The 13185-nt window shown below is 48.7% G+C and overlaps 1 protein-coding gene across 1 annotated transcript in view; it reads left to right on the top strand.

Annotated features, from left to right (window-relative positions):
* Positions 1-7795, top strand: part of LOC144251482 (trafficking kinesin-binding protein 1-like) — a 42266-nt gene extending 34471 nt beyond the window's left edge. The window contains 4 exon segments of the mRNA XM_077794362.1: positions 2645-2863; positions 3975-4077; positions 6934-7490; positions 7493-7795. Coding sequence (XP_077650488.1) covers positions 2645-2863; positions 3975-4077; positions 6934-7490; positions 7493-7731 — 1118 coding nt within the window. The 3' untranslated portion in view covers positions 7732-7795.
* The last annotated feature ends 5390 nt before the right edge of the window (positions 7796-13185 follow it).

Genomic DNA, 13185 nt, shown 5'->3' with positions numbered 1-13185 from the left:
ATCCTGAGCTCCTTTTAGGAGGAATGAGGAAAGCTGACACTTCCTTTCCACTGTTCTTCACTTTCCAGAGTCTCTTGGCCTCCCTTCCACAGGTCGAGGAGACATGGACATGTTGTACTGGGAATTTCTTGTCATCATTTAAGACCCTAGGGTGCAGTCCCAAGTTAGACATGACAGTGGCTTAAGTCTTCTCCCTGGTACTGTTTTATTGCTAGGAAATGTGCCGGCACAGTCAGTGGGCCCTTGGATAGTATAAATGGGAGTCCCAATAGTGGCAGAGAAGCCCCTGGCCCCCACAGGAACGTGTGGGTCTCCTGCTGGGACCTAGACACCCACCTGGGAATTTTGCTGTTGACTTTTTAATGCAGCTGGGAGCCAGCCACTGCTGCTCACCTTGCCCGGCTTCCTGGCCAGAACACTGATGCCCTGGCTTCTTCTCAGACCTGTACATTAGGGAGGGGGGCAGTGTAAGAACCTGGCCTTTGTCACTGAATCCTGGCTCTGCCATAACTAATTGATTTTGAAAAATCATCAAACTTCAGGAATGCTCCATTTTCCACCTGGCATGTGTGAGTGAGTGATAATTCTTGCTGCCTAGGGTGGTTTTGAGGAGTGAATTAATGGACTCATATGTAAAACCATTTAGTTGATATGATGCATGTCAAAACACTGAGACAGGCGTGCAGATGTGTCTCGATACAAGGTAGCTTTATAAAACAGATGCTGTAGCACTGGGCACTTGGGATCCCCCTGAACCCCTGACCATATCTGCGTAGCGTTGCTGGCACATGAACTCCCTTTAGGGTCTGTGGCCTCCTTCAGATTCTCAGGAGATCTGAACATTAAGAACCACAGCTCCAGAACAGGGCTTCTCAGTCTCATCGCTGGTGACATTTGGGACTGGATCATTCTTTGTGGTGGAACTGTCCTGTGCAGTTTAGGATGTTCAGCACCATCTCTGACCTCTGCCCACGAAGTGTCATAAGCATCCTTCTCTCCCTTCACAGTTGTGACAACCAAAAATGTCTCCAGACTTGGGCAACTGATCCCTAGGGGGGCAGGCAGAATTGTCCCCAGTTGACAACAATTGCTTTAGATGTTCTGACAGGTCTGGGATATAACTTCTTTTGTTATGCTCACCTCTGTGTTATCTTTTTCCTTTTTTGCACGTAGAATATTTTTTAATTTATAGTCAGTAGATGCAGGTTAAGTGGGTTGCCTTCCTACCTGTGCACATATAAGGCTGGGGCAGATCTTGAGGTGGGTATCTAAGAGCACTTTCAATGCCTCTCTAAACACCTCTGTCTTGAGCATTGGGTATTTATTTGTGTGGCTGTGTTTGGGTGACTCCTGTCCTTATATAGTAGATCCTGAACTCCCAGTCTCCCAGGCTGTCCCCAGAGCGCTGGTTTCATGTGAGGCATGACTAAGTGTTTCAAGGGGAGAAAAGGCTTGTTCTATCAAATAGGCTGGGCAGAAACTCAGGCCACCAGAGCAGGTGGTGAGATGTTCTGAGATGTTCTTCCCCAAACACACCTCTGAACCTAGGTTTCCCAAGCATGCTTGGCCTTGGAACACTTATCTTTGTACCACACCTGGGACACCTTGAAGTCCTCAAAGACACACTCCAGTGTTATTACAGACCTTCCACAATGTCATCTGAGTCCCAGGGTCTGGTGTCACTGAAGAAATTGGCTGCTCGGCTTTAGACCTCTGTGCAGACTTACCGTGTTCTTAAATCACACCTCTCTCCACCCAGTTCCCCCTCCCTAACCCTGCAGCCTTTCAAGGTTGCTGGCAGAATGCAGAAAACCCAAGTAAAGGAGGTGACAATCAGACTATCACTTACCTCCATGTGCTTTAATTGCCTTTTGCTTTTCTTTGTGTGTCTCCCGGGGTGGATTTTGTATAGTCTCAGCCTTCCTTGTTCCCAGCGGTCTGTATTTGGCACGAAATTGGTATATATGCACCCCCAGCCCCATGTTTTTTCCCTCTTGTATTTGTAAAATGATGCTGTGTTGGTTTGGGGCTTTGGCATTGGTTGATTAAAATAAAGAGCATCACCAAACCTCCTTGACATACAGTGTAACATTATACTTAAAAAATTGTTTGAGCCCAGCATGGTGGTGCACACCTATAATACCAGATACTCAGGAGGCTGAAGGAGGTTTGCAAGTTTGAGGTCAGCCTGGGCAACTTAGCAAGACCCTGTTTTAAAATAAAAATTAAGAAGCTGGGAGTGTTGCTCGGTGATAGAGCTTTTGTCTGACATGTGTGATGCCGTGGGTTCAACCCCTAGTACCCCCCTCCCAAATAAAAGTTTGATTGCATAAATTGGTGCCCCCTCCGGGTGTGGTGGGGATTAGTGACTATTTCACAGCAGGAAGGGTTAAGGCAGCTATAATGATATGCCTTCTGCAGTCCCAGAGCAGGCTAGGCCCTACCCTGGGTTCACACTAAGCATCATTACTCTTCCTGGATCTCCCAGATCCACATGTTGCAAAGCTCTGTGTGATAAGGGGACAGACCCTGAAAAAGAGGAATTGTCCCAGTGCTGTTATCCTTGCCACAGCATCTTAGAGTCCATCCTAAATCTCCCCCTTACCCCCTCCTTCTCTCTCTCTCTCTTTTTTTTTCCTGCAAGGTTCTGCCACCCTTCACCACTGGCAGCAGCTGGCCCAGCCTCACCTTGGGGGCATCCTGGACCCCCGGCCCGGTGTGGTCACCAAGGGCTTCCGGACACTGGATGTTGACCTGGATGAAGTGTACTGCCTTAACGACTTTGAAGAAGATGACACAGGTGACCACATTTCTCTCCCGGGCCTAGCTACCTCCACACCAGTTCAGCACCCAGAGACCTCAGGTGAGAGGTCCTGAGCACACGTGACTGTCTCAGGCAGCAGAAGTTACCCGAGCCGGCCTCAGGCTTCCCCAGAGGAGATGCAGGAGATGCCAGCAGCCACGGAGGAGGAGGAGGAGGAGGAGGAGGAGGAGGAGGAGGGGTCTGGTGAGGGCACCACAATAAGTCCTGTAAACCTGGCACCTTTACCAGAGGCAGAGTTCTGGGCCATTCTCACTTCTGTTCCGGGCATCATCTGTAGTGGCTCTTTGTCTGTAGCTTCCGCTCGTCTGTGTGGGTGACAATTAAAGCATTCCCATTGTGCCGTTCTGTTTTTTAATACAGAGTCTCTTGCCTCCTTTTTCTAACAAATGGGCGTACCCCTGCCCATCTTGGAGGTGCAGGGATTTTTAAATGGGAGCAGGAGAGGCTGCTAAAAAGAAGTGGGTTATTGGCCTCCCAAGAACATCAGGACCCTTCTTCCTGTTATCGGTGTCGCCCCATGTCTGAGGGGCAGATTCTAGAGTGATTTCCCTACTGATCGGGGCTGACCTGAGGAGTGCTAGGGGAATTGTGAGTTCTGGGTCATTCTGAAAGCACATGACAAATCTGTTACCTGTGGGTTGCACTGAGAGAGAGAGAAGCCCAGAAAACGTTCAGGATCCAGACAACACTTGATAGACCAGCCTTTTGACTTTAATTACTTCAATGAAAGCATATATGTCACTTTCTTTCTAGCTTACACATGTTCAAAGTGGAATTTTTCAGAAAATGGTAATGTGGGTTCATCTCATGCTGCTCACTTTGGGGACACGAAGGACAGGACTTCTTAGAATTAATGCTTTCTCTACTTAAATTCTTCCTCTCTCTCAACCTGACCAGAAGGTTCCTGGGTGCTACCGTGGATGGGGGAGGTATTACACTTGATCTCAGTCAAAAGGCTGAGAAGCGATTAATGTGCAGGGATTAAAATGCATTAATTTACATTTTCCAATAAAGAGCCCAGACTTTTCTTATATTCAATTGCTATTCCTCTCCCTGAATTCTGATGCTGATATAGAATTTGCTGTGCTGGAGTTTTGTTTTTACCATGGTATACTTGGATGCAAGGAATATGTTTTGTTCCCCGATTTATCGCACCACCCTGGGAAGTGCATGTCACAGACCAACTCCACCTTCACCTTCACCACCTGTCACATCCTGCATCCTTCAGACGAGCTCACATGGGTCACACCAAGGTAAGGGTCCCTGGCCCCTGGTGGGCAGAGGTGGGGTGAACTCGGGCACTCCCTTTCCTTCAAGGCCTTCTATGGAGCAAAGTGTGGTCAAGGAGCGCATTCAAAAGCCAACTCTAGCCAGCTTGAGCATTTTAGGAGCATTTATAGTCATCTATGCTGAGTCAGATCTTTGCTTTTGAATTGAAGCTCCTGTTGATTCAGATGCAGCACAGATGGAGAAACCTCAACCCACCTTTCATTGCCCTTTTCTTGGCCCTGGAATTACTCTCAGGCCCTTCCCGAACAGGCGAACAATTGAAATCCAACAGACCTGCAGCCAAATCTGCTGGATGTTTGCCCCAGAGCTTGCCAGTAGAGCATGGCGTTCTTTCATGGTGGAGTTACGGAGCTCTGTGGAAGCCCTTGTACCTCTGAAACAGGCCCCAGGAACCATGCACCACAGCCAGACTACAATGACCCGAATGATAAAACTCCAAGACCAAGCCAGAGCCCAGCCTGGTCAATTCCTTCTAGTGCAGCATCTGGAAAGAGGCCTTGTATGTCGTGGGTTGGTCTGTTTGGCTTGATCAGCTGCACAACTTCCCTCCACACCTTCCAGTGAAAGGGAAAGTGGTCTCCCCAACATAACAGAATGCCCCCCTCTGCCGTTCCCTCTGTGGTGCAGTCAAGCAAGATTCTGAGGTTTATGGAAAGTAAGGCTGAAAGGGAGAGTGGTGAGAAGTGCCAGCTTAGAGGGAGCAGCCATCCCAGGAGCACCTTCAACTATGAATAATTCTCCACAGGTCATGTGAGGAGGACCACGAAGCAGCCCTGTGCCCTGCTGAACTGAGAGGAGATGTAGGGCAGAGAGTCTGAGCCCACGGGCGAGGCAGGGGGTGAGCACACGGCCAGTAGTGCCTGCCCTGGCAGATCACATGGAAAGAGCTGTGTGTGCACGCGTGGCCGCCACTAACCCGGGGACTGAGGCTTGGATGTGTCTCTGTGGTTGTGCCTGGCTAACAGAGCCTTGACCGTCCACACCCCTAACCCTCTAAACTGCCCCAGCAAGTCGAGTGCCAGCGCTAATACAGGCCTAACCCGAAGGTCTCATCCTGTGGATCTCTAAATTTTAGTTCTGTCTTCTCCATCTCCCCTCTGGCCCAGAAGAACCAGGTTTTCCCATCCTGTGGCTCTGTGTTTGGAAGAGGCTGTCTTTAAAGCCACAGAACTCAATGAAGGCTGGTGCAGGGCAACTAGATGCCCTTTCTAACTACAGCCTCAGAATGCAGACTGCACCCAAGTGGATCTTCATCTGGAAGACCACCCAGCTGTGTCCCGGACCAGGAAAACCATAGGAAGTCAGGAGTATGGAAAGGCTTTCTTACCAGAGTTGGAAAGAAAGGTAGCCAGAAACACAATTAAATTTCCCTGAGGATGGTCACACAAGGTTTTAAGTCTAGAATTTTTTTTTTTTTACCCTGTCCTAATGATACATCAACATTTGTAAAATTCTCCCTGTGCCTTTACAAAATCCACATTTTCAACCACAGGAATATGCTGTGGTTTCTAATCTCACATTTCTCAGAGTACTCCTGATCGGCCAGCTTACTCCCACCTTAGCTTGTGGGAGATGGCCCTGTTCTGTGGTCACTGCCCTTGCTGATTGGCCAGTGGGGAGGTCACCTGAGTGTGGAGCCACATGGTGTTTCCAGCCTGTATTTCCAGTTAAACTGTTTCCCAGGAAGGGCCCCTTTGGTCACTCCAGGGACCTGCTCCAGAAAGGGTCCCCTACCTTCCCTTTATGTGGTTGGTGCTCTGCCCATGGTTTTTGGGCCTCCCCTGGCCAGGCTGGGGACACTCACCTGACCTGCCCCTGCCAAATCGGAGGGCAGGTCCCAGGAGACCTTTGGAAGGAGGTACTCCTTTGCCCTTGGCTACTCATTCAGAAACAGGGCAGGGCTAGTGCCTATTTGCCCCCCCCATCCCTGGAGCAGCTGTTAAAAATCAGTCTTCTTTGTTTTCATAAGCAGACCCAGAAGCCTTTCCCCCTGCTTCCCCTCCTGTAGACTTCTTTGTCTGCTGGGCCCCTAGGGGTTCTCAGCATGACACTGAGTGAAGGAAGGATCTTTCAGCTTTCCTTTAGTCACTCGGGAGCCTGAAGCTGGGAAACTCTGTAAATGAAGGTCCCATAATACAGGGCATGGCTTCCTTCCACTGACCCCATAACTCCACTCATCAAAATGGGTTTGGACAGCATGTGAAGGTGGTGAGGGGCAACAAGGTGCAGAGGAGGGAGCTCTGTCCTAGTGGTCAGTAGGCTAAGGTGCTCGCCACCTGGCCTTGGCCCACCCCTGGGGCCATTTTTGCCATTTCTAAAATAAGCCATTGTATCCCATGGTTCTGGTTAGTGTCTTGCCTGAGGGAGAATTAGGGATTAGGAGGGAACACTGGAATTTGAGTGGATTTGGTGGGGGAGGAAGGCCTCTTTGCCAATGAACTTCTTTCCCCATCTGAGAGCATTGGGGTCACTCAGACTTTAAATCTGGGTTATCCACTTAATACCCAGGTGTGACTAAGAAGCCACCTAAACTTGGAGCTGTTTCTTGGTCTGCAAAGGGAACAGTTATACCATCCAGCAGAGGAGAGCAAAGAGAATCACATGCATCTTCCATCAACTCACACCAGGGCCCTACTTAAGGAATTCCCAAGCCTCCATGGGTGAGGGGAAGAAACAGATGTGGACAGAGGTGTCTGGGGCTCCCATTGCAGGGAGTCCTCCTATTATGTCCCAGGTCCAACCCTATGGAATGACCACTGACCCTTCCCCTGGTGCTCACGGGCATTTCTGATGGGTAACCTGTCATCTTTTCCTTTCAGCCTTAACTCGGCCCCGACCCCAGCTTGTGGCAGCACTAGCCACTTGAAGTCCACACCAGTGGCCACGCCATGCACTCCACGGAGACTGAGCCTGGCCGAGTCCTTCACTAACATCCGGGAGTCCACGACCACCATGAGCACATCCCTGGGGCTGGTGTGGCTGCTCAAGGAGCGGGGCATTTCTGCGGCTGTGTATGACCCACAGAGCTGGGACAGGGCTGCCCGGGGCTCCCTCCTGCACTCCTACACTCCCAAGATGGCTGTGATCCCCTCTACCCCTCCGAACTCGCCTCTGCAGACCCCCATGTCCTCCCCGCCTTCCTTTGAGTTCAAGTGCAGGAGCCCTCCCTACGACAGCTTCCTGGCTTCCAAGCCAGCCAGCTCCATCCTGAGGGAGGTGAGAGAAAAGAAGAATGTCAGGAGCAGCGAGAGCCAGACGGACGTGTCTGTCTCCAACCTCAACCTGGTGGACAAAGTCAGGAGGTTTGGGGTGGCCAAAGTGGTGAACTCAGGGCGAGCCCATGTCCCCACCTTGACTGAAGATCAGGGACCTCTCCTCTGGGGCCCCCAGGGCCAGCACAAGCCCTTGTTCCTGGAGGCCTGGTACCCGAGGGCCTGCCTCTCGGATGTCCCACCGTCACCAGTGCCATTGGTGGACTGCAGCTCAACAGTGGCATCCGATGGAATCGCAGCTTCCCCACCATGGTGGGATCCAGCATGCAGATGAAAGCCCCTGTGACTCTCACCTCGGGCATCTTGATGGGTGCTAAGCTCCCCAAACAAACTAGCTTGCGGTGAGGTTGGGGGGCCTGTGCCCCGGAGGAGATGGGCATTCTCCACCCTGTTCCCTGCCTCCCCTTCCCCCTGCAGCCCACTCTCCCCCTCTTCCCGTCCCTGTCCACCTCCTGAGCTAGACAAATCAACCTTGTGCCTAAGGGGGAAGAGTGGAACTTTGTCAAGTGTGTACATAGGACTTGGAGACCTTGTGTCTGCCCCGCCCTTTCTTCCAGTCCCACAGGAAGTGCCCCCACGCTGTCCTCTGGTGAGGACTTCCCTTGTGGAGTCTGGGAATGGTGGTGTCCTTTCTTCTTTCCTTTTGAGAAGCACTGAAACTCCCAAGTGTGTTCTTATCCCATGGATAGGAACCAGTGAATCCCGTGTCTGACAGCTCCCCACCGCACCCCAGGGGCTGTCAAGCAGCCCAGATCATAATGCATCTGGCGCCCCGGGGTGTCCTTGGATGCCTCGCCCACCCTAAGAGCCTAAGGGGCCTCCATCCTGGCCACACGCACCTGGCATAGCTTTTCACAAAGAGCTTTTCTTTCTTTTACGGGTGACCCAGCTTCTTCAAGACCGCCACTACTCTGCCTCAGTGGACAGTTGTTTCCCTTTTCTAGGTGTGATCTTTTCTTTTCATGCCTACAACTTGAAGTCATCCTGTGTTTTGTAATCAGCTGTCAGGCCACATGGCTGACCCGGAAGAGAATGTATTCACACTCCCACCGCTTTGTTCAGCAGTCCCTCTGTGTTCTGTGTGACGTTTTGTTTTATTTTTTCCTTTTTTTTTTTTTTATAGATACACGCAGGGAAGCCATGGTACCGGCAGTGTCTGTTGTCTGTTTGGTTCCATGACACCAAAATGCAAATTTCAAACACACCGAGTTGCTAATGAGAGAGCAGCTTATTTCTGGGACCCAGTGTCACAAGCAGGTTAATTGAAGGCCAGACCCAAGACAACTCTAACAACAGGACTGAGGAAAGGGGATAGGAAGAAGACTTCTTCAAGAAATTCGTCAACCGTAAAGGTAAAGGAGAAGAAACCCAGCTAAACCATACCCACCTGGTCAGGGCAGGAATTAGGCATCGGCCTTCTGCTGGCTCAAGCTCTTGCTCTGAAATGGGCAACCCACTCTTACTCATCGGGTCGCCATTCAGTGCCCACACATTTGCCCTCTTGTTTCAAAACAGGATGGTCACAGTGAGATAGTTTCTTCCCCCAAAGCCCTTAGTCTCCTTGTGCCTCCTTTTGTGCTTAGGGAGAGATTAAAGGTGCTTATGAAAAGAACCACAAGCCCACAAGAGAGCCTGGTCTTGTTGCTGTAGCCGATTAAGTTGTGAACTTTTATTTATTACCTGTGTGTGTCCTATTTTAAGCAAATACCCTTCCAGCTCCAGTCTGTGTATCTGTGGCATTGCAATCCAAGCAGATAACTTATTTTTTCTCATCTGGGAACACTGCCCACCAAGGTGTTCCATGACCACCTGTTCCGGATATTTGTGGAAGGATAATATCCTCTATACATGAAATTGTCATTCTGTGCCCTCCGTCCCAGCTAAAGATGTGAGCTTCATTTGAGTGAGTTTAACCTTACGTCCACCAAGGATTCTTTGAGGAAGTCCCTGAGGAGCCAGCTTCGGTCCTATGATTTCAAAACCATTTGTCCTCTGACTGTGAGAGTGCTGGTTATGTTCTCAATTTCCCCTCACCCTAGTGTGTTCTTACTCTCTGCAAGTAACTTACACCTTTTTATTTGAATGTATTTTAAAGCAGTAGGTTGAATAACAAAGGAATATGAAAAACCATGGACTGATCAGACCACTTTATGTATTCAGAGAGGACCCACCCATCAGGAACACCAGTGTAAAAATGGGCAATTCAGAGGTTGCAGTATTTAGTATAGTAAATAAATTAAATGATCAACATTATGCAACCACTACCAAAAAGTGAGTTGTAATGCATCAAAAGAATCAATAAAATTTTATTCGCTAACAAGTATCAATAAAATAAATTCAAATGATGGAAACCACCCTAGTTTCCTGACTAGTGTCTTCTCATCTTATCATCCAGGAGATGGGTTTCTCAGACTTGAGGGTGTTCATCTCTTTTGGGGAAAGTAAATGAAAGGCATACACTGCCCGTGCTGCGATCGCCTCCCTTTCTTCCTACAGGAGACCATATCTTATGGTGAGACACTTTCCCAGTCAAAATATGATTCCCTTCTCAGGGCTACACCCTGTTCCTCTGTGCAGTACAGATGGTCATGGAGTCAGTTCTAATCTTTCGCTATCACAGCACTGGAGTGAAAAAAGCTTGCATCTATGTGATTTCCCACATATGTGAGCACGTCTGTGAAACCAGTTCCCAGACAAACATTACCAGCTGCCTTCTGGGGAGTCATGTTAAGAGACTTAAGAACCAAGAACAGTGGAGGCCCACCCGAGGGGCAGTTGAGAGAAGAAGGAAAGGATCGGATGCAACTTATTCTGCCACCTTGTTAGATGAAGGCTGTGAAACCCTGCCAGCGCTAGTGGGACATGGCACATAGATTAAAACCAGGAACCACCATTCGGTATTGGTGCGACCTCAGGAAAACCACTTGTCCTCTTTAGGCCCTCACTTTTGAATCTGTGAAATGAGGATAGTAATCCACCTTGGGGTTAATCAGTTGAGAAAGTATTTTTTGAGCACTTACCATGTGCCAGATGTTTTAGGTACTAGAGAGACAGTGATGAACAAAAGGAGTCCTGCTGTCATGGAGTATGCAATCTACCGAATGGAGAAGGACAACACCCTACAGAATAAGAAAGTCTATGCAGAGAATTACAGCAGAGGGGTGTGAGGGAGGGGCAGCCACTTCTGATTGGGCAGTCAGGGAAAGCCTCTCCAGGGAGGGGCATTGAATCAGCCAATGTGAGATCTGGCCTGGGTGTGTTTGGGCAGAGAGAGGAGCTGGTGCAAAGACCCATGAATAGAAAAGTGAGGATCACAGAAGGCCCATGTGATCATTTGCTGGTAGGATAATGGAATGCTGTGGGGTCAAAGAAACCATGATACTCACCAAAGAGTCCATCTGATCACCATATTCCCCAGCCACTGCCATTGAGCAGGCCAGTGGGCTGTGAGCAGCAGGAATCCCAGGCACGGTTCTGCATGCTCCTCTCTTCCTGTGGGTTAAAGTTCAAAGCCATACACTGGAATGGTGGAGTCTCCATCATCCAGCATCTCCAAGTACGTAAATGAGTATTCCCCATGAACCTGTGTTAGACCTGTCATCTGAAAGAGAACTAACTAAGCATTTGTGTCAAACCAGTAAGATTTTTGGAGGGTGTCCCAGAATCCCCAGGGGAGGGAACAGGGAGCTGTTTTAAAAAGCCCTCCAGGTGATTCTAGGGCACACTGAAGTCTGAGAACTGCTGTGTAGGGTGGGAGTTCTGTGCAGGAGGGCTGGTTCCCTGCCCAGGCTCTCCCTGAGAAGGCCAGACAACTTCATTCTAACTTGCTTGAAGGGTAGAGAAAGAATGGGTGGTTTATCTGCTCAGCAGGGGCAGGCAAGGCTTTGAGGCCTGGTGACCTGGTGTTGTTCTTCCCAATTTACCAAGTGGGAATTTAGAAAGACCTACCAGGTTCAGCTATAATTCTCATAGCTAATTCAGACAGGAATGGATACTAAAACCATTGGGTGAGAATTTGTTAGGGAGCAGGAGAGTCATATCTTCCTACAGAATGTTTATTAATTTACAAAAGGCGGGGGCTAGCATCTTTGCAGTGGAGAGAATTGTGACACCCCACTTTAAGTTCATCATGAAATGTAAGGTTCATTACCCCAAAATGGGACAAAGTGATACTAGTGTCCCCTGATGTGTGACATATTGGAAGGCACACACATTATTTCTGTGCTGTTCCTGCCACAAATGCAAAACCTGAATCATGAAGGTGATACAATATTGTGTTTTTGAAAATGGCAATGACGTGAATGAAAGGTCGAAACGTTCTGTATTAAAGGAGGATAAAGAGACAACTAACACAACTCAGATCTGAATTGGATACTGAACTGGAAAAAATGCTTTAAAAAGGTAATGTTGGGACAGTCCGAGAAATTTAAATATAGAGCATATATTTTAAAATATTACATCAATATGAAATTTCAATAATTTATACTGTGGATATATGAGAGCCTGGCCTGTTTCCTAGGAGATGTGAGCTAATGAATTAACATAAAGGCACTTCATGTCCACAAGTCACTTTCAAGTGTTTTTGGAAAAAAGCAAAAAAAAAAAAAAAAGTTTTTCAAAAAGAAGATGCAAAAAAATAAATGTTAATCTTAAAAAGTTGGAAGCACCCTAATAGAGGTTTCACAGTCTACAAAGTGCATTCTTCTGTCATGTGGGTGTGGCAGGAGGATGTCTGAGGTGGTTCTGTTTCTTTCCTGTTCTCTGCTGAAATTCTTTGTGTGGGTCCCAAGCAACCCCCCTGCCCAGAGAGTTCAACCAGGGGACTGTGGCTCCAGGGGGGAATTGTCAAAGAGACTGTTGCCAGGACCCAAAAATAAAAATAAAGATGTCAAATTCTTGGTTTCTGGTTATGATGAAAGAAAAACCTAAGTGTATGTTTGGAGTAAGACCAAACAATCTGGAAGGGAAACTTGCTGAGCCAGTTCTTTTCTTTGCTTATTTGACCCTGCTAATCCCACTTGCCAATCACCTAGGACAAGAACTGGATAAATGTTCTTCAAGTAGACAAGGGAAGGAGGAGTTTGGACAAGGATTCCACTTACATCAGATGTAAGAGCCCTTCATCTATCCCTGTCCATGAGCTGAGTCCAAGGTTATAGGAGAAGCCTATACCACCCTGGGAAAAGTTGGAGGAGAGGGAAAGTCTATCTGAATTATCTGAACTGATTGCAAGGCTTATATTAGGGATTGAATTGAGGTGGTGTGTGTGTAGCGGGGGAGGGTTGTAATTTTAAAATCATGGGAGAATATATTTCCTGTCGCCAGTAGAGGGCACTTGGAGCCAGCAGAAAACTTGAATGAATTGGCTCTAATGATGGAAGCACAAGATCAGGTATGTGGGGTTTGCTTTCCTAAGAAGAAGAGATCCAGGGCAGGAGCTGAACCTCCCAACCCCTCTACACCACCACCTGCCAGGAAACAGTTTGTCATGGGTGCACGGTGGCAGGAAATGCCAATGGAGGAGACTCGGCCCCTCACATTCCGGATCCTTTCTAGAGCGTCAGTGGGTTCTGGAGGCTGCAGTTGCCTTGGGGGGTAGGTGGGCAATGCCAGGCCGGCAAGGACTCCCTAGGTTGCAGGTCTTCCCACCAGATTCAGGGTTCTTCCCACTCTTCCCACTCAGTCATATCTCAGTTCCATGCTCCTCTGGGGATCCAGAGAGGGCCTCCCTGTGCGTGGGCAGTTGAACTGGTTATGGGAACATTTGAATGAGTCCCTCTGCTTTGGGGGCAGGAAGTT

The sequence above is a fragment of the Urocitellus parryii genome, assembly GCF_045843805.1.
Source record: "Urocitellus parryii isolate mUroPar1 chromosome 13 unlocalized genomic scaffold, mUroPar1.hap1 SUPER_13_unloc_9, whole genome shotgun sequence".
Classification (NCBI taxonomy): domain Eukaryota; kingdom Metazoa; phylum Chordata; class Mammalia; order Rodentia; family Sciuridae; genus Urocitellus; species Urocitellus parryii.
Note: the sequence above shows the minus strand (reverse complement) of the source record. Positions and strands in the feature narration are given on the sequence as shown.